The 21,908-nt window shown below is 31.6% G+C and overlaps 1 protein-coding gene across 1 annotated transcript; it reads left to right on the top strand.

Moving 5' to 3' along the window:
• Positions 1 to 17,538, top strand: LOC134708529 (protein-associating with the carboxyl-terminal domain of ezrin-like). The gene is made up of 13 exons (XM_063569149.1): positions 1 to 243; positions 1,688 to 1,870; positions 3,247 to 3,417; positions 4,917 to 5,016; positions 5,576 to 5,681; positions 6,283 to 6,360; positions 6,999 to 7,138; positions 7,804 to 8,006; positions 8,375 to 8,515; positions 11,193 to 11,290; positions 11,717 to 11,850; positions 12,933 to 13,615; positions 14,618 to 17,538. Exons 1-13 carry the CDS (start codon positions 64 to 66, stop codon positions 14,672 to 14,674), a joined length of 2,274 nt encoding a protein of 757 aa, XP_063425219.1. The 5' UTR covers positions 1 to 63; the 3' UTR covers positions 14,675 to 17,538.
• Positions 17,539 to 21,908: the final 4,370 nt, after the last annotated feature.

Here is a 21,908-nt window from a genome sequence, read left to right as displayed (position 1 = left end):
AGTATTTTTTTATTTTTGAGATTTCTAGGGCATAAACAATGTAAATGTGATACAAAAATATCAATGGGAGCCGAAACAAGTTCGTTAGAAGAGTGTTCCCTTGAATATCCTGTAATCACAGGTTCAGAGACTCAATGGGAAGTCAGACATGGTATCACGTTTGAGAACGACACCCCAATAACAGTTTTCAGTGAGAGATCTAAGAAAAAAGACAACTTAAGAGTTTTTGAAAGAAATTTAAAAGTAATTGAAATTGATGTATTTGTGTTTAAACTCATCTCAGGTTGTTCAAAACCCTGGAAGATGTGAAATGGGTTCCAAATGCATGTACATGTATGAAAATCTTTATAATAAAAAAGAATAATAGAGGCAGGTGCAGGTACTACCTCACCCATGATGGTTTTTTTTAACAAACTTGACAATACAGAGCAACATATGACCACCACTCACATTAATTTTATATACTCCTGACTTGCTTGTACAAGTAAAGTAGGAATGAAAATGAGAAAGGATAACACCTACATGTATTGAATCATAATTTATTGTGGGAAATTACCTAAAACAGACCGCAAGATTCATATGATGAGAATTAAAAATAAGAAAATTAAAAGAAAATTGTGTTTAATTACATTATTCATGTTATACAGTGAAACATGGTCCTTCAATGGCTTGTAACCAAGCACTATGACTATAGCTAGTTACATGTACATGAATGTATCTCCCATTCTGTATTACCTATATATAATAATGATATAATACTGTCTTTGATACTTATAGTACAGTGTTGTGTGTAAACAATGATACACAGAAAACGATCATACAAACAGGTTGGATTTATGTTTTTTTTGTGTACTGGCAACCTGGACCATGACCAGTGGACTGTAAATCTATTGGTCATGCAAAAATGACATTTATTTGACACACATTATTATAAATAATAGATGTTTACTTTTATTTTCACGCTTTCTTTTACATATGTTAGAAAAAGAGAGTTAATCAAGGCTGTGTTCCACATTTCATTAGCCAGGACCGTATGAAATGATGATATATCTTTAGCATGTTTAGTGTGAAACATTATGAATAATAGATCTAACAAAACCGACGATATAATTTAAACAATGATCGCGATCTTTTTCTCAGTATTTTTCATATATTTACGTTTCCTTTTGTTAATTTCATAAACTGTATTCCGATCTTTCTTAAGTTTTGAAGGTCACTTACATTTTGTATGTCATATTTTTGTCCAGCCGATTGTTTCCTTCCAAATTGATTGAGAAATAATAATTGATTTTGCAGGTAAATGTTTTGGTAAACAAACCAAGATTATGATGCAATCAGATTTTTATCGACAACCAGATGACAAAACCTACTGGTCTTACTCAAATTCTACTGGTCTCGGATCACCTGCACAATGCCAATTCTGATCCCTGATTACAAAGTATTAAACCCTCTGTCACAGCAATTGAGAAACATGGTGTTTTCATAGAAATATTTAATTATAAATTGAGAATGGAAATGGGGAATAAGTCAAAGAGACAACAATCCGACCATAGATAAAAAAACAGCAGGAGGTCATCAACAGGTATTCAATGTAGCGAGAAATTCCTGCACCCTGAGGTGTTTCTGCATATATTATGTAAGTGGTTGCCACATTAAATGATCTTCATTTATGTTTATAAACTTTCAGTTTTTGAAGAGTATTCGTCATCCAAATATCCTCCATTACATCAGAGATGGAAAGAATGAAGATCGTTTCCTTGTTACAGAAAGAGCAACACCATTGTCACTTGTCATCGGAGATTTATCATCCATGGAAGTTGCCTCTGGCATTTGTAATATAATTTCAGCTTTGTCATTTCTTCATGATAAGGTTAGTATTCAGGGGAAAAAAATGAATGAAGCTGTATACAATGTTCATTGTACCTATATAGAAGTAAATTTAAATTCTAATATGAAGTGCTTCTTTCACTTTGTAAACAACACCGTGATAAAATTCTTGATATATCTACATGTATGCTTAGTGCAGACTTAGAGAGATACATAATTATGGATGTTACAATATACCTCCAACGTAAATCCACATGAATCAGAACCTATTAAAAAATTAAATGCTATGTCGATATTAGGTTTTAAAATCTGAAATTGAAATAAGACTACAGAACCTTTTATTTTTTTATTTGAATGCATAACAAAAAGAATGAATGCACAAGAAGTCGGTGAAATCTACAAATCTTTGGATTTGACTGTAGCTTACACGAAAAACATGTAGATTAATAATGGCAAATGTACGGTTTGAGAATCAAAAGATAAATTTAGTTTTTTCCAGCAGATATTTTTTTTAAATAAATCATCCAAGCTGCAGATTTATTAGAAAATTTAATCTTTTATCTGATAGGGAGTAAAAAAGAACATCAGCATTCACCACATTCCCTCCTTCATTTCAGTTTTTAAATGACTGTATTTGTCCTGAATCATAATAGTTCATAGAAGCCATCCATAGATTTGTTGTAAATTTACACATGTCCTGGGCCATGATATTCTTTAATTCTATACCTCGCTAATGCTCAGGATAAAATTCGAATATTCCAGCCGTGGCCATGTGTAAATTTCCAACAAATCTATGGCTTCCATGAATTATTTCTCAAACAATAGATTCAAATAGGTATTCAGTATTCTGGGGTCGGGAAGAATTTCAGAAATGATTTTTTATTAGTACCAAACAAAGAGGTCAAGATTATTTTTGAGACAATATTTATCTCCCTTTCTCATTACAAAATTTTCTGATTAAAAACAGAGAAAAGCATTCATTATAGCTTCCATTGGTGTAAAATACAAATCACTGATATAAATGCCATCTGTGAATTCACATGTCATTGAATGTTCTACGGAGTGTATATGTGAATGGTGAGGGATGCATGTATCGCAGGAGACACTTGCACGGTTGCCCCACTTAGTTTAGCTCCTTTTGGAGTTCATATGATTCCATAAGTATTTGTTTTTTACCTTGATATGCATCTTCTTTATTGATTTGAAATTTTAACATAGGTAAATTATTGTCCTCCAAATTTAGAATTGATACGAACTAAGTTGCTCAGGGACAGCAGCTTTTAGGCACTTATGATAATTTTTGCAGATGCAGCAAATTTTCAAAATATATCATAAGGACACATGAGCTACAGTTCCGCAGCTAAAATCTAAGATGCCTAGCAGATAAGAATTATTATAGTTTATTGTATTTATTTTCAGGCCAATATTTGTCATAACAATATTTGTGCTGATACAGTTTATGTCACAGAGAATGGACATTGGAAACTTGGTGGCTTTGAATGTGCCTGTCGTTTTGTAGAAGCTACCCCTCAATTCTTAAAAAGTGTTGAAAAATTTAGAAATGAGAATAGCATAGTCCCTGAAGAAAGGGTAAGCATAGTCCCTGAAGAAAGGAATGAGAAAGAGTAAGTGATCAAAATTATAGAATCAGCACAACAAAGTGAGAATTGGAAGGTATACAATTTTCAAACAAATGCTAAAATGATCAACAACACATAACAAAATCCAATGAGGCTAAAACCATTTGCAGAAAATTTCATGTTAAAATTATTTTTGAATGTTATTTTTTAAAATTCATTTCAATACTTATTTATGCCTAGATTCTTGAAAATTAGAATATTGGAATAGCTAGCATTGGCTAGAAAGAAATTAAGAACATAAAAAATTATCCTGAATACAAGATCTAAAGAAATTTAAAATGACTTAATCCCTCTTTATAAGCAAAAAGACAATAACAATCAAAACCAAGGAGTAAAAAAAAATCACAAAACCAAAGGACATTTACTACATCAACAATAATAAATAATAATTTAGAAACAACACAAACTCCACTTAAAACAGGGAGTGAAATCAGGGGCTCTGGAAGGGTAAGCATTTCCTGCACGGTATACAGCACCCGTCATGTTATTTGTTTGTTCAGTTCGGTAATGATGGTAGGTTATTATGACTGAGGAAGAATATCAGATATGATTTCTGACAAACTTTTGTCATAATTTCCAATCAGCTTGTGATGGCGACTGTAAAATTTCTTTAGTGATGACCTTAATTTGATTGGTTCATAGCCCTGTCTTAGCAACTTTTGAGAAAGCAGTATACCTAGTTCAACAAAATCAACGTACTTTGAGCTAGCTCTAGAGTAATGTATCAATTGAGTCACATATACTCCATATGCTGGTGCCGCTGGGATGTTGCTACACAGAAATGGAAAGTTGACTTAAGGAAAATTAAAATTATTGCGTTTGTCATAAATTTTGGTATTCAACCTACCATCAGTAGTCATTTCGAGAAAAAGGTCTAAATATGAAGCAGATTTATCTGTGTCAGTAGTATCTTTAATTTCAAGTTCACTTGGATATATTAAATGTAAGTGATCAGAGAACTTAGTTTAGAATATATGCATGCATAGGTTTAAAATTATCTTGAACATCATAATCATCAGAAACACTTTTTATATGACTTTAAATGGGCTTTGGTGACCGAGTGGTCTAAATAATACTACTGTAATAACTAGCCAATCAACACTGAGGTTGCTTAAAAACTGTCTCAAGTTAAGGGACAGTACATCATCAATATACCAAAAGGTGAAATTAAAAGACTCGGCTAGTTTCTTTCTTCTTTTCTGTACAAGCCCTTGGATAAATTCTGCTTCATAGGAATATAAAAACAAATCTGCAAATAGAGGAGCGCAATTGATACCCATTGGGATTCCAATAGTCTGTTGGAAGACCAAACCTCCAAATTCAACAAATATGTTGTCAATTAAAAAGTCCAGCATGGCAGTGATATCCTCTTCGGTATATTTTTCCTTGATTCTGTATGATTTTTCACAAAGTAAGCCGAATTGAAATTGAAATCTCTGTTATTTTTAGGGAGAAGGATTGAATTTAACAGCAGAATTTGGACATGTCAGAGATGTGTATAGTTTTGGTGTTCTGGTAGACTCCTTACTAGAACAGTTAGAAGATTTAGGTATAGCTTGATACTTTATAATTACTGGTTATAAATTTATTTATTTTTGTAATGTCCATATCATACTGTTTTACAAATAATGATCTAACTGAAATCATTTTTTGATTGTGTATCACTTTTGCAACCGTGGTTATTACTGCCTCTTAACTGAAAAGTCAATAAGAAGCCATTGTTTAAGATAACACTCACTCTCGCTAGTGAATCTTTTTTTTTTAATTATATAAACTTGTAATGAAATCTTTAAATATATATCAGAGAACTTAGTTTAGAATATATGCATGCATTGGTTTAAAAATTTCTTGAACATCATAATCATCAGAAACAATTTTTTATTTGACTATAAGGGGCTTTGGTGACAGAGTGGTCTATATACATGATATAATACTACTGTTATAACTAACCAGTCAACACTGAGGTTGTTTAAAACCTGCTCAAGTGGGTGCTCTCAATTTTTAATTGACTAGGATTGTCAGTTTTCCTATGAAATAGCTCCAATGCAAAATCAAATCATATGGCTTTAATTTTATGTAGTTACATCACTTATATGTATTTCTTTCAGATGATATAATAAAAACTTTTGAGCTCAGAATTCAAGATGAGTGTTTAAATAGTGATCCAACACAAAGACCAAAGCTTCACACCTTTCTGGAGGACAAAATATTTAGGTATGATTCTTGCTGTAAGATATATTCATTTTACAGTAGATTTGTGCTACTTAATTAAAACCTAAGAATCTATGTAAATATAATAATTGTCAAATTTATTTATAAAAATTATAATAATATTGTAGGACAAATCATAGTAGTTTGTTACTATTTACAATTTGTTGAATTGTATGATTACTATGTTCATATTAATTACCAATCTAGCAAAGTTACTTTATTAAAAAAAAGCAATAAAAAAAGGTTGGAACTTCTTGTTAATATTTTATGTGTATAGCACTTCAAGGATGTTGAGTTTTGACATTGAAGTGATCCATTGTAAGGAAAATAGTTTCATGACAATGGCATTATACAAAGTACAGTAACTGAATAGCATAAGGATATAAAAGGGTTATATCATTTAAAATTATGTTGGAGTGATTTTAAAATTTCACATTCAAAATCTATTCTGTTAACTGTTTTGTGTACATCAAATGGACATAAATAAAATGACCCACAAAAAACCAAAGGTCAAAATCAAAACTTATCTTGATACCCTCACACATTTATTTTTTTAGCCCTAACATATTTTTTGTACTCATTAAAATTTATGTTGTATTTTCAGTAATGATTTATTATCTCTCTCAACTTTCCTTCATCACATTACATTGAAGAATAAAGACGAAAGGGAAGATTTCTACAGGTAATTAGAGAAATCAACAAATATGAATTAAATAGATTTGTGGAACTTTTCAATCCTGTATTTCTTTAACCTTAATATAATTTGTGATAACACAAATTGGGGAGGGAATTTAATTGTAATTGTAATTTATTGTGTAACTTAATATCAAGGCTGCAGTGGCATATAGGGACCACTTCTGGTGTCTTGCAGAGTTGTCTGTCTCAAACTTTGGTGAGGTAAATCTCTTTGGAAAGATCTTTTTAAAAAAGTATTCCACCAAACTTACAGGATATGAAGTTGTGCACCTGAAAAATTTGATCTAAGGGACTTAAGAGTGTCCATATATCAAAACTTGGAGACTGCCATTTTGGCATATATTTTCTGGCAGTTTATGCTCAGTTAAATTTGATGACTGCCTAATTTTTAGGGTTTATTTAAAATGGTTTTGATTACTTTAGTAATTAAATATCCACAGATTATAACAAACTTATCATGCTTATGTCCAGTAGTTAATTTTATTGAAAATGTTTATTAAAGACTTCTTATTTTTCAGAATGATAGAAGTATTTATCATGTTTATATGTATAGAATCATACAAAATAGTATGCATGTCCCATTTGAAAGGCACAGCTTTTTCATTAGCTTTTATTTTCTCTCAGAAATTTACTCCAAAGACTCCAGTCTCTTCCTGAAGAAACAGTAGGAAAACATCTAGTCAAACCATTGTTATGTAGATTTGTATTACTAGATAAAACAGCAAGGGAAATTGTGGCTCCTCACATATTGACCCCTTTGAGAGGTAAATATATGTAGATTTGTATTACTAGATAAAACAGCAAGGGAAATTGTGGCTCCTCACATATTGACCCCTTTGAGAGGTAAATATATGTAGATTTGTATTACTAGATAAAACAGCAAGGGAAATTGTGGCTCCTCACATATTGACCCCTTTGAGAGGTACACATGTAAATATATGTAGATTTGTATTACTAGATAAAACAGCAAGGGAAATTGTGGCTCCTCACATATTGACCCCTTTGAGAGGTAAATATATGTAGATTTGTATTACATAAAATTGAGAATCGAAACAGGAAATGCGTCAAAGAGATAACAACCTGACCAAAGAGCAAAAAACTTAAGGCCACCAATGATTCTTCAATACAGTAAGAAAGTCTAACACCTGCAGGCATGCTTCAGCTGGCGCCTAAACAAAAATATGTACTAGATCAGTAATAATGGACGTCATACTTAACTCTGAAATGTATAAAAGAAACTAGAATTAAAAATAATATGTGAACAAGTTAAATAAGGCGGTCAAGAAGTTTTGACTGATAACATTAAGATACTCCTAATTTAGATGTATATTATTGGGAGCCTAAATTGAGATTTGTCATTGAGTTTCATTATATTTCTGATGAACACAAATTATATGCTTCTGTTCAATTATTTTCATGAATGTTGTAGATTTTAGTAATGGAAGATTGGCTCAGAGAAGGGAGATAACTCCGGTATTTTCAGAATCCATTTACAGATCTTGTGTCATTCCAGAGTTGTATAAAGCTTTCTGTTGCCATGAAATAAACATAAGAACTTTATTGCTCAAGTATTTTCCATGTTATGTAGATTTATTTGATAAAGAAAAGTTGGAGGATATTATTTTTCCACAGGTAATTACAGATCTATCTCATCTTTTCAGCAGTTTAAAACAATGTATTTATACATTATATAACAGTATGTTTTTTTTTTAAATAATATATATTGCATTACATAATATGATCTATTGAAAAATTATTTGTGTAGCAGGAAAAATCTGCATAAAGTTTAAACATTTCTTCTTTAAGTTTTAGTGTGATTTATAATATACTATATTCTCTTGATTGAAGGTCTAGACATTCTTCTACTCTTTGAGCTATTTTTATAACCAAATTATTTTACACATTTCAATTCTAACAGTGAACACTTTTACGGTAACTTAACTACAAATTAAGATACATTTCTTCTTCATCAATATACTGTTATCAATGTCTTTTTTTAGATTTTACTTGGTATAAGAGATACAAATGAAGAGTTAGCTGCCCTTAGTTTACATTGTCTGGCAGACATGATACCCATACTTGGTAGAGATGTAGTTATTGGAGGGAGGAGTAAGACATATTTTATTGAGGGTCTACCAAAGGTAAGAGAAGGTTAAAATATGCATTTTGGAGTTTAGTATACTGTCCATTCTAAGATGACGTGCTTCTTTCGCTTTGTAAACAATACTATGTGAAAAATCTCGATATATCTATACTTAGCGCAGACTCCGAGATGTACATAATAATGGATGTTACAATATACCTCCCACTTAAATCCACATGTATTTGAACCTTCCTTGCAAATGCTTTGCCAATTTTATTATATTAGAAATTGTGATAAAACAAAAGACAAAAGAACTTTTATTCTTATTCAGATGCATAATAAAAGAATTAATATATTGCAACTAGTTTTGTTTATTTCCTAAATATAGTAACACAGTTATATTTTGTGCAATGTCAATTTCATCATGGAACACTTTCTCTACAATGAGGGGTTCATTAACGGATGAAAATAAGGTTGATATTTATGTAACGATTTTAAAAGCTATCAATATACTAGTTTAAGTTGCAGTATAAAAACATTATTTAGTCAATGTCACAAAAATATAAACTTTTTTGTAACAATCGAAGTTTGAGCTACACACACTCACTTCAGTATTTAAATGAACTTATTTGTCCTATAAGAATCGAAATAATTCATGGAAGCCATAGACTTGTTGGAAATTTACACATGGCCTGGGCCGTGATATTCGTTAATTTTATTCCTGCTAACGCTCAGGATAAAATTTGAATATCACAGCCCAGGCCATGTTTAAATTTCCAACAAATCCATGGCTTCCATGAATTATTTCTTAATTATTACTTATCTAATACATATTTAGGCAGAGAGAAAATAATTTGAGTTTCCTTTAATAAAATTGAGAATGGAAATGGGTAATGTGTCAAAGAGACAACAACCCGACCAAATAAAAAACAACAGCAGAAGGTCACCAACAGGTCTTCAATGTAGCAAGAAATCCCGCACCCGGAGGCGTCCTTCAGCTGGCCCCTAAACAAATATATACTAGTCCAGTGATAATGAAGCCAAAGTAATTTCCAAATTGTACACAAGAAACTAAAATTAAAATGATACAAGACTAACAAAGGCCAGAGGCTCCTGACTTGGGACAGGCGCAAAAATGCGGCGGGGTTAAACATGTTTGTGAGATCTCAACCCTCCCCCTATATCTCTAACCAATGTAGAAAAGTTAACCCAACCGACCCTGTGTATTTTAGCCCAACCCTAATTTGTTTATTGGATCTTAAAAAAAAATAGTATCAACCAACCCTGTTTTTGACATAGACTTCTGTTAATCGACATAATAATTTATCTAACTTGCTTCTTCTGGCACAGAAAGCCAGTAAAACATTTTATTAATGTCAAAAGGTATTCCAAATAGGTTAAAAATCCAAGAAATGTTCACAGCAGGTGCTTCAAAAATATTGCAAATGGCTTCACTTCCAGTATTTGAAACTAATTACGGACTCTGACTTGGATAAACCATGATAATTTTCCAGATTTCGTTTGCAATGTAAAAAAAAAAATGATGTTACCGGAAACACAGTTTTTTTTATAGGCCTTATGTTAAGGGGCCAGCTGAAGAAAGCCTTCATGTGTTGGATTTTCTCGCTGTGTTAAAGACCCATTGATGGCCTTCGGTTGTTTTCTGTTCTTTGATCAGTTTGTTGCCTATTTGATACTTCCTATTTCCATTCTCATTTTTAACTGATTTCCTCAGTTTTAGTCATATTAATTAAAGAGGGATGAAAGATACCAAAGGGACAGTCAAACTTGTAAATCTAAAACAAACTGACAACGCCATGGCTAAAAATGAAAAAGACAAACAGAAAAACAATAGTACACATGACACAAAATAGAATACTAAAGAATAAACAACACGAACCCCACAAAAAACTAGGGGTGATCTCAGGTGCCTGGAAGGGTAAACGGATCCTGCTCCACATGCGGCACCCGTCGTGTTGCTAATGTGATTACAAATCTGGTAAATAGTCTAATTCGGTATGTCAAATTAATGAAAGGGAAGGGGACGACGTAAGGAACATATCCGATATCATTTGTGAAACGGTTATTCCATAACGGTCAACCACTTCGTGATGGCTTCCGTAAAATTTACGAAGGGATGATTTCAACTTCACCATTTGGACCTCTTGGTTTAATAGCTTCCTTGTGAGCAGTACAGTTTACAGTTTAATATTTTCAATATGGTTGTTGTGAGTGTAATAACAACATGTACATGTATGTAAAATGTTGGCTAGTAATTTTGTAAGATTTAAGTTATCAGATGTTGATTCTGTGTTGTCAGAAACTTCTTCTAAAGTAAATTGATTTGTTGATAGTGGGCAGATCCACGTCCAGAAAAGAGAAGTGAAAATTACCAGAGGGACCTTCAAACTCATAGATAAAAAAATAAACTGATGAAGCCATGACTACTAAAGAAAAAGACAAACAGAAAAACAAAAGTACACAAGACATGGAAAACTAAAGACTAAGCAACACGAACCGCACCAAAAATCGGGGGTGATTTCAGGTGCTCTGGAAGGGTTTGCAGATCCTGCTCCACATGTGTAATTGTCCGTAACGGTAAATGTAGTACATATACAATACCTAAAAAAAAAATAAAAAAAATCCAACCAAAGAAGTGGGATGCTGCTGATCAGAAGATAAAATATTGAGAGATATTTCTTTAGAATTTAGAAAACCTTTTTTTCTACTTTCAGAATGTAAATACAAATCTACAAGAAAAAGATCCTGCCAAGAATATAAATGGTGTAATTGGAAATGGCAAGGTGAAGTTAAAGGATCTAGCTACAATGAGGTATATTGCAAAAATAAGACAAAATAATTGTAAATTCTTGTCCATAGTGCACAAGGGAAATTGAAAAAGCTAATGGTTTTATCCTGTGAATTACTTACATGTTTGCGTTCAATTTGGATATCATGCCACCTGTAAATGCACCTTCCAAGACACCAACTGTTTATAAACTAAAAGTTATACAAATACACAAAGGCTTACTTTTTAAGATTTCATAAAGTTCCTGGCTATCAACAATTTTATGATATTCAATTTGTTTTCCAGAATCATTAAAATATACTGATGTTACATGTTTCATTGTGTGTACCATTTGTTAATTGGAATAAGTACAAGACTTCTACTACAAATTGATTGAAGATAGTCATATTAGAGCTATAAACTTAATTTGATCAGTGTTCTGTCTATTCAATTTCCTTTTTTTGTCTTTAGCAAAACCAAGACAGAAAATAACCAAAGCTCACCTTCAGACAGTAAAAGTAAAGAAGAAAAAATAAAAGAAGCAAGAGAAAGAAGAGAACAGAAAAGACTAGAAAGACAAAACAGAAAGAATTCGTTTACAAAAGGTGAAAATCATAAAGATAATTATGCTGGTAATAATAGGATATGGGAATAAAAGAACATGCAGTTATATATACATACTAGATTACTATAAATTCATAATTTTATGTTTGCTTTAATAATTGTGATTGTTTGAACAATGGACAAGCTGCAAAGACTTGTTGATATGATTTCAGAATACGCTGCATACAAATAAAGGCAACTGAAGTATACTGCTGTTCAAAAGTCATAAATTGATTAAAAGAAAACAAATCTTGGTTACAAACTAAGACCAAGATAAACACATCAACTATAAGAGGAAAAGAAGAACAAATGCCAACATATATAGAAAGTAACAGACTATTTGAATACAACGGCCATATTCCTGACTTGGTACAGGACATTTTAAGAAAAAATGGTCAGCTTATGACTAACTTAAATATAACAAGTTTACCTAGAGTTATTTAAAAAGCCTTTTGTTTGACCATGTGAGATGAAAGTTAGCTCTCAAATATTGAACAAAAATGTTTTGAACGAAGAAAATCACTCTAATTAAGAATATAAACGGATTATTTAATAGATTATATTGTCAAAATAAACGAATATTTATGGACAAGATGTATTCTACTTTTAACAATATTGTAAAAATTCTAAATTTTGGGTCATAGCAGCTTACTCCTTTAATTTGACTTAACAATGTTTACAATTGGGTGATGTGATAATAACTGTATTGTAATTTCTTTAGAAAATTCTGATGAGTAATTTATTTTTTGCTATAGACATTTTTTGTGATAAGATAAAATAGCATACAAAATTTTCATTATGTTTGCATATGTCTGAATTTACCATTTTTCATCTGATTTACATTGTGTAATTAAACTGGATGCATGTGACAGGACTTCATTGGAAATTCTTTTGTAATTCCGGCTGTGTAACTTCAACAACTATTACACAAACAAATCTTCGACCCTGGTGTTTTTTTATACACAGGTTTAACTGTGCTATCGAATCCAGAGATAAGAGACACAATATTTAAAATGATTATGACCTTTGTAATTTATAATATTTGTTTTCCCAAAAGTATTTGATAAATCAATTTTTATTTTAGCAACGCAAGATGAGATAAATAAAATTGACAACAGAATTTCAGAAACAGACAGTCATTTTGATAATATAGTCAAAAGTCTACCTGTTGACCAGGAAATTAACATGCAACCAAATCATGTAGATGACATTCAACCAGAAGTGTTCAGTACAGACAAAGATGACTGGTCAGATTGGGAGGATGAGAATCAATCTCTTAATGATGATTGGTCAAATTCGTCACATGATCATGGGACATCACCGACAAATTCTAGTGTTGCCATAGAGACAACTCAGTCACTTTCCTCAAATAAACATTATTCCCCCAATAGAATTCATCCTACTGATAAAAGGACTGACTCCATGTGTTCAAAAGACAATGGCATTAATCATGTTAATGAAAATACAAGTAAATCCTACAGCAAAACTGATCATACTTTAAAAAAATCTGGAATGTCGTTAAAAGGGAAAGTGAAAACTATCAAACCACAAGCTAACAAACCTCTTGGTGCTGAATTTGATATTCATAATGTGGAGATAAAGGTTCAGGCTCAGAAAGAAGAGGATTTTTTTGCAGATATGATTCCTACAATTAAACCTACTACTCCTAAAGAAAATTTGTCATTTAGTTTGCCTAAGAGTCCAGTCAGTGGCAGTAACTCTGAGAAATCCTCCTTATTTGTTTATACAGAAGCTGAAGTTGACAAGGTAAGTATTGAATATAATTATCAGCATACACAATTACCATAATAAGTGTTATGAAAAATTGGTAATTATTTCATTTAAGAAAAAAGGAAATATGGTATGATTGCAAATGAGAGTGGTTGTATGAATATTTAGGTGACCTTACTGCCTTCAACAATGTACAAAACCTATACTGTAAAGTGAGGTTAAAAGACTTTGACATCAATAAACGAAAAAGAATAAAAAAAAGTTATGACTGACAAGAACCAATGACAACCACTGAATTACAGGTTCCTGTCTTGATAGATCCACAAAATGATGGTTGGCATGTACATGTTTGTGATCATGGGATACCTGGGATAGTAGTGTAACAGCATTTCACAATGAAATTTAAAAAATAGTTGGAAATGTCTTGACTCATCACCCATGGGACGAAGCACAAAAACAACTAACAAAAAGACACATAGCACTTATCTAAAAGAATGAAAAATATACTTAAATCTAGCTTGAAGCAAATTATAACTGATAAATAATTCCTTTTTTCCAAAACTAGAATATAGCTATCACATATTGATTAGAAAGCATTTAAAATCAGGATCTTAAAACAGTGTAATGCATTACCAGTAAAACTGCATTGACAACCCTCATGCAATAGTAGTGATGGTGGCAACCTTTGGTTATGATGTCATAAAGGAGTCTGTTATTGAAGATTTCCATATCCAGAAACATACTTAAAATCCCATTATTGCTAGATAGATGCAACAGTAGTATACTGCTGTTCAAAAGTCAAAACTCATCAACTATAAGAGGAAAACAACGAAACAACAGCAATGCTGAAGTGCAAAAAAAAAAAATGACAATGCAACATGCATAGAAACGAACTATTATATAACAACTACCATATGCCGGACTTGGTACAGGACATTTTAAGAAAAATGGTGGTTTGAACCTGGGAACCTAGAAAGTGATCATCCATCACACATCTTTAACCTATACAATCAATATTATTTTATTTCTTTTTATTAGGATACAAGTGCTAGCGGATGGGGTGACGATGATGGATGGGATGTTGAAGGATTTTAAAATGAAAGGGAAGTTTGTCGGCCATTTTTTAAACCTACTGCATCTATTATTGTGATTCATGAACACTTGTGGTGATTGATTGGATAATATGTCCTTTTCCGAAATATTTTTGGTATCCAAAAAATGTTGGTATCTTTTGGTATTCAAATATTTTTGGTATCTTTTGGTATCAAAATATTTTTGGTATCTTTTGATATCAAAATATTTTTGGTAACTTTTAGTATCTTTTGGTATTCAAAAAATTATTGGTATCTTTTGGTATCCAAAATATTTTTGGTCTTGTGGTGTTGATAGCTGTTTGTGATACATTGTAAATTTTTATTTTACTATTAAGCCAAAAGTAGTCAGCACAGAATGTTGCTGCTCATTTATGATACATGTCTGTTATCTTTTATCCTAGTCTTATCACATTTTTATGTAAAACATGTTTACTTTAAAAGTATTATATCCTTTTTGGGTTGGTTGCTAGCTTTATATAATCAAATTTTAAATTGTTTGAAAAAAGAAATCCAAAATTTTTAAAATGAGGTTTCTTATTTTACTGTATTTGTAATCAAATAATTTGTGGATGAAAACCTCGATATTGCATTTTGCGGGCCATTGAAATTACTGCAGTTCTTTATAAAGAATAAATAGAGAATAACTTTAATAAAAAAGTCATGACAATCTTCCCTGTTGTGTATTTATTTTTTGAAACAATAAATTAACAAATAAACATGATAAAGATTATTTTAGAAATAAGGCTCTAGAAAAAAAGGTTTATCAGAACTCTTTGTAGGACATGGGACCTATATAAATATATAGAGCCAATTTTAACCTAATCTTTATTCCCAACATTAACCTAAAGAGTGATTCATGGCATTTTATAAGTTAATACGTACGTATACTTTTTTTCATCCAAGGATTGTTCATTATAAAACAATGGTTCCAATCTTTCTAAATAACTGTTATGGCTTAGTAGCAGATCATGGGGAAGGGTTCCAGGGTTGGACCCCCCTTTTTTTTTTCTATCAATGCATATGAATAGGGACATATGGTTGGAATCCCCCTTTATCCTTTAACCCCCCTTTTGAAAATGTCTGTATCTGTCCCTGTGGGTTACCCCCATGAGATTACCATTGTGTACTGACAGGGCATTTAGTTAGATATACAATTATTCAGTAAGTCGGTACTGAGGATTGAAATGTATTGTTATTGTGTAAGGATTTATTTTCTTACTTTAGTACTGTGATGCTGTCAGCTGAGGAAACGGTTTTCATTTATTTTTTGTGGTATTTTTAGCCTATATGAAAAAACAAAGAGCATATCATGGGTCAATTATAAGTCATGGTTATCAGGTTTCATCTATTTTATAAAAATCTGGGAAACTTTTAATTTCTGATTATGTTAAATTTCTCCATAAAATTTATTTTCATCGATTAGCACCAGAAAGAAAATGAAACAGTCATTAACATTTTTCTTTCTTGACCAAAGCAAGTTAGATAAGAAAAGTTCTCATAGTCTTATCTCCACTGTTGGTCCCTGAAGAAAACCTGCTGGTCACCACTTTTATTTTATGGTAAAATGCCAAAATTATGCTGGTCCTTTACTGAATTGGGGTGGTCAAAAACTTTGAGGTTTGTATTCTATAAGAAGAAACTTGCAAGTAGACGTAGCCTAATTTTTTTATTTTAGATCAATTATTCTTATTTTATCAGAAAGGTAGTTCCTGCGTAAAAAGACTAGGCAGGATTTTGAATGGGCAATTAGTTATCACACTAGTAGATTTAAGTTTATCCCACACTTATGGATGGAAAATATAAATGATCATGCAGCTTTAGATTAATAGAACAGCACAATTGATTATTCTTTTTTACACATGCCAATTGTTATTGGAATTGTACACAAGGTTTGCTCCTAAGCTTTATTATTTACACTGAAAATTTAATTGATAAACAAAATTTTTGTTTTAAATAAAGGAATACTAATTATGTCAATTTTTTGGCATATATATATAAATGTGCAAATAGTACTGATTTAGGATACATTTACTGAATGATACAAGAATGTAGATTCTGTATAAGTATTTTATTGTAACCATATTAGATTGTCTTTTTTTTCTAAAACTGCTAGAGAAGGGTAAAACTGTTATATTTGATGTGTTCAGAATTCATTTTGCATGCACAACAATTGTTTATATTCATTGATATTATGGTTCTGCTTTACATTCCTGCAGTAAAATTCAATTCATTTGCATTTATTTCCTGTGTGTTCACGTCTTTATAGTGCTTTCTTAAATGGAACCTAAGGCTCTAGATAAAAGGATTATATCCAGACAAGATTATGTACATAAGTTTATTACTGGAAAATGATTTGTTTTATGTCCCATTTATGGGCATTATGTTTTCTGGTCTGAATCCGTTCGTCTGTTTGTCCGTCTGTCCCGACTTAGGCTTAAGTTTTTGGTCGAGGTAGATTTTGATGAAGTTGAAGTCCAATCAACTTGAAACTTAGTGCACATGTTCCTTATAATATGATCTTTTTAATTTTAATGTCAAAATAGAGTTTTAATCCCATTTTCACTGTCCACTCAACATAGAAAATGATAGTGCGAAAGGGGCATCCGTGTACTATGGACACATTCTTGTTCATTTCTGTAATAACGAGTGACTATAAGGATTTTTATTTGAATATTTAAAATAATGGAGGTAAACCTTTTAAATATTTCCTTACACACGTCTTTTTAGGATTTTTTTTTACTATACGCTTGCAATACTTAGAAGATTTTATCATGTTATCACGAGGCAATATATGTTTCTCGGGAATTGTTCTATAAACATTGTAGGTACTTTCTGTTCTTGTTAATAAATATAGAATTATGTGAATTTGAGTGTTCTGAATTACAATCAACACTATAAAAGTATGATAAATAAAATACAGAACGCAAAGGAATATAGAAAGTCCCTAATCAAATGACAAAATCAAGAGCTGAAACACATCAAACGAATGGATAATAACTGTCATATTCCTGACTTGGCACATACATTTTCTTATGTAGAAAGTGGTGGATTAAACCTGGTTATATAGATAGCTAAACCTCTCACTTGTAGGACAAATATTACTTTTAATTCAGAATTGTTGCCCACAAAATATACTGTAGAGATTAATTACTAGAATTGCCATTTCAGAAAATGCTTCATAAATATTCATAATGCATGTTTTTATTTTCTGGATACCTTACTTGTAATAATGATTTGTTAAAAAGCATAGCAAACTATTTCTGAATTTGCTGAAGTTAGATGGAAAACTAAAAAATAAATACTGATAATGTAATCATACTTCATTACTCAAAGAAACAGGAAAACAATACAAGATACAAACAACAGCCCACAATATACTACATAGAAATTAAAGGATGAGTATCGGAAGGTTCATCGAAAGGATGAACTCAAGTGCCCTTGGAGTGTAGACAGAGATATATTTACACCATAACTAGTGATTACTATTACAATCTTGCATAACTATTAGGAGACACTTTACACTGGCATGTCACTGGGATAGCCTTGGTTTGTTGTTGAGTCGGTGACTTTTGTTGCAGAAAGCTCGACATAGGGATATTGATAGTAGATGCCCCATGTTACAAAGTTTCAATGATATCATTTTCATGGTTCAGTGACTACTTGAAAAAAAATTAACTTTTGTATTGTTAAATTGTCACTTATTATATGTAAGAGGAAAACTATATTTGGTATGTGCGTACCTTGCAGGTACAAGGTCCTCCTGCCCGTCAAACAGTTTTCACTTGACCTTCACCTCATTTCATTTTAAGTTATGATGGTCAAGTCCATATCTCAGATACTATAAGTAATAGGTCTATTATATTTGGTATATGGAAGGACTGTAAGGTGTACATGTCCAACTAGTAGGTGTCATCTGACCTTGACCTCATTTTTATGGTCCAGTGGTTATAGTTCAGTTTTTGTGTTTTGGTCTGTTTTTCTTATACTGTAATAGGTGTACTATATTTGGTGTATGGAATGATTGTAATGTGTACATGTCAAGATGGCAGGTGTCATCTGACCTTGACCTTATTTTCATGATTCATTAATCAATGTTTAGTTTATGTGACAGTTGTAATGAAGCTTTAGATTTAGGACTTTCAACATAATATCAATGATTAGTAAAGAAGGCGAGACATTTCAGTGTGTGCACTCTTGTTAAACATAAGTGCCAGCAATGGTAAAGAAAGAGACAACTAAAAAAAACAGGTTAATCATATGTATTTTATCATTGATGTGTACTAAAGAGAAGTTAAATGTTTCAATGCATTTGTGTTCTAAAAGGGATTCCATATTATAGATATGAATCAAATGAAATAAGGAAAATATTTAATAGAGACAGCAACCAAACAACAACAATAAAGAACCAAGGATAACATATTGTCCTGTCATTGAACAAAAATTAGGTAAACCCAATACTGTGGATTCTTCTGTTTTCTTGGACACAAATTTTCATGGTTTTGCCGAATACTTTATACAAACCTTTAGAAAATTTGTTATTCATTGACCATTTAATTTAATGGTTTATCTTTACCCACAAAATCCATGAAAATTGGTATCCAATGATTAATAATGAATCCACAATATGTCAAGCTATATATTGCCTCCAAGTACAGAAAAGTTGTGAATAAATTCCAGACTATCAAAGATATGCAATTAACTACAAACCAAGGAAAAGGCTCCAGACAAAATACAGTGAGCAAACTTGTATGTCTCAAAATACAAATTCCAAGTTCAGGAATATACAATCTAGTGCAATGGTAAAAATATATTTTCATTACAAAGAAAAGAAACCATAAATTTGTCTTTATCATCCTTTAAATTAGTCGATAGATGTTGAATACCACCTTTATCTAACCCATACAGGCTGCCTGTATTGTAATCCAACTTTTTTTATTTTTGTCAAGCCTGTGACTTTTGTGGCAGAAAGCTCGACAAAGGGATAGTGATCTGCCTCATGTTACAAAGTTTCTATCTGTCACATGTCCATTTTCATGGTTCAGTGACTACCTGAAAAAAAAGTAAAGATTTTTTGTAATGTTAATTTCTCTCTTTTTATTATATAACTATATTTGGTATGTGTGTACCTTGCAAGGTCCTCATGCCCATCAGACAGTTTTCAATTGACCTCAACCTCAATACATGGATAAGTGAACAAGATTAAGTTTTGGTGGTTAAGTCCATATCTCAGATTCTTTAAGCAATAGGTCTAGGATATTCGATGTATGGAAGGACTTTAAGGTGTATATGTCCAACTGGTAGGTGTCATCTGACCTTGACCTCATTTTCATGGTTCAGTGGTTATACAGTAGACTCCACCTAATCGGATATCGGTTAAACGAATATATCGGCTATTGTAATATTATTTCAAAACACCGAACCATTCCCTATACAGTTCAGTCAAAATACATCGGATAATCGAATATTGGTTATTAGAATATATCAGCTAATTGGATAGGAATATTCATGAAAAATGTGTGAAAACCATGTACAATAGATTATTTTGAAATAATTTCATATTTTTCTTGACAGGAAATGAAGCCGGAAGTTGCGCCATTACGAAGTTTAAGAAAACTTTAGTACAGAAATGTTTCATTTTATTAATAAAAACTATCTTTTATAGGAATATACATTCATTGGCTAATTGAATATATTGGACAATCGGATATTTTTAGCTGACATTTTGGGTATCTTTTGTAGTTAAGTTTTTGTGTTTTAGTCTGTTTTTCTCATACTGTATGGAATAGGACTACCACATTTGGTGTATGGAATGATTGTAATGTGTACATGTCAAGCTGGCAGGTGTCATCAGACCTTGACCTTATTTTCATGGTTCAGTGGTCAAAGTTATGTTTTTGAGTTTTTTTTTTTTTTTTCTTAAACTATAAGCAATTAAAGAATTGTAAGCGGTACATGTCTGCTTTGCATAGTTAATCTGATCGTGACCTCATTTTCATGGTTCATTGTTCAATATAAAAAAGAAGATCTGGTATGATTGCGAATGCAATGTTTAGATTTCATGGTTAAGTCAGTATCTTAGAAACTATAAGCAATAGTTCAACTAATATTTAGTGTAGTGAATGATTGTGAGGTGTACATGTATTTCTTGTTTGGTTTATAGGACATTGACCTCGTTTTCTTGGATCATGTTAATTTTTTGTGATAGTTGTAGTAAAGCTTTATATTTAGGATTAATAACATAATATCAATGATTAGTAAAGAAGGCAAGACTTTTCAGCCTGTGCATTCTTATTGAAGTAGTTCTGGCCTAGGACTATTATACTAACAGTGTAATAGTCCCAGGTCTGGCAAATAGTGAATAGGACTGGCAAAACTGTCTTTCAGGGTCCAATTTTCACAAGTACTTCATAACTAGCGACTCTAAAGAGCCTGTGTTGCTCACCTTTGTCTATGTGCACATCAAACAAATGAAACAGATGGATAAATGACAAAATTGTGTTTAGGTGATGGTGAGGTGTTTTTAGATCTTACTTTACTGAACATTCTTGATGCTTACAATGATCTCTATCTATAATGAACTTGGCCTAGTAGATTCAGTGGAAATTATTTCATAAAATTTCAGGGCAGATATATCTTGACCTATTAAATAATTTTACCCCATGTCAGATTTACTCTTTATTCTTTGGTTTCAGAGATATTAGCCAAAATCTACATTGTACCCCTATGTTTTATTAGCCATGACAGCCATCTTGGTTGGTTGGCTGGGTCATCAGACACATTTTTTAAACAAGATACCACAATGATGGTTGTGGCCAAGTTTGATTAAATTTGACCCAGTAGTTTCAGAGGAGAAGATTTTTTTTAAAAGATTACTAAAATTTTAGAAAAATGGTTAAAAATTGACTATAAAGGGCAATAACTCTTGAAATGGTCAACTGACAATTTTGGTTGTGTTGACTTATTTGTAGATCTTACTTTGTTGAACATTATTGCTGTTTACAGTTTATCTCTACCTATAATAATATTCAATAATAACCAAAAACTGCAAAATTCCTTAAAATTACTAATTTGAGGGCAGCAACCCAACAACAGGTTGTCAGATTTGTCTGAAAATTTTAGGGCAGATTGATCTTGACCTAATAAACAATTTTACCATGTGTCAGATTTTCTCTAAATGCTTTGGGTTCAGAGATATAAGCAAAAGTCTACATTTTACCTCTATGTTTTATTTTTGG

The sequence above is a fragment of the Mytilus trossulus genome, chromosome 2, assembly GCF_036588685.1.
Source record: "Mytilus trossulus isolate FHL-02 chromosome 2, PNRI_Mtr1.1.1.hap1, whole genome shotgun sequence".
NCBI classification, from domain to species: domain Eukaryota; kingdom Metazoa; phylum Mollusca; class Bivalvia; order Mytilida; family Mytilidae; genus Mytilus; species Mytilus trossulus.
The sequence above is the reverse complement of the archived record's forward strand: the minus strand, read 5'-3'. Positions and strand labels throughout refer to the sequence as shown.

Coding starts and splice junctions, on each gene's coding strand:
- LOC134708529 (XM_063569149.1), top strand. CDS start 64: ATGGGAGCCGAAACAAGTTCGTTAGAAGAGTGTTCCCTTGAATATCCT. Junction 5,017..5,575: donor AGAACAGTTAGAAGATTTAG/GTATAGCTTGAT, acceptor TATTTCTTTCAG/ATGATATAATAAAAACTTTT. Junction 8,516..11,192: donor TTATTGAGGGTCTACCAAAG/GTAAGAGAAGGT, acceptor TTCTACTTTCAG/AATGTAAATACAAATCTACA.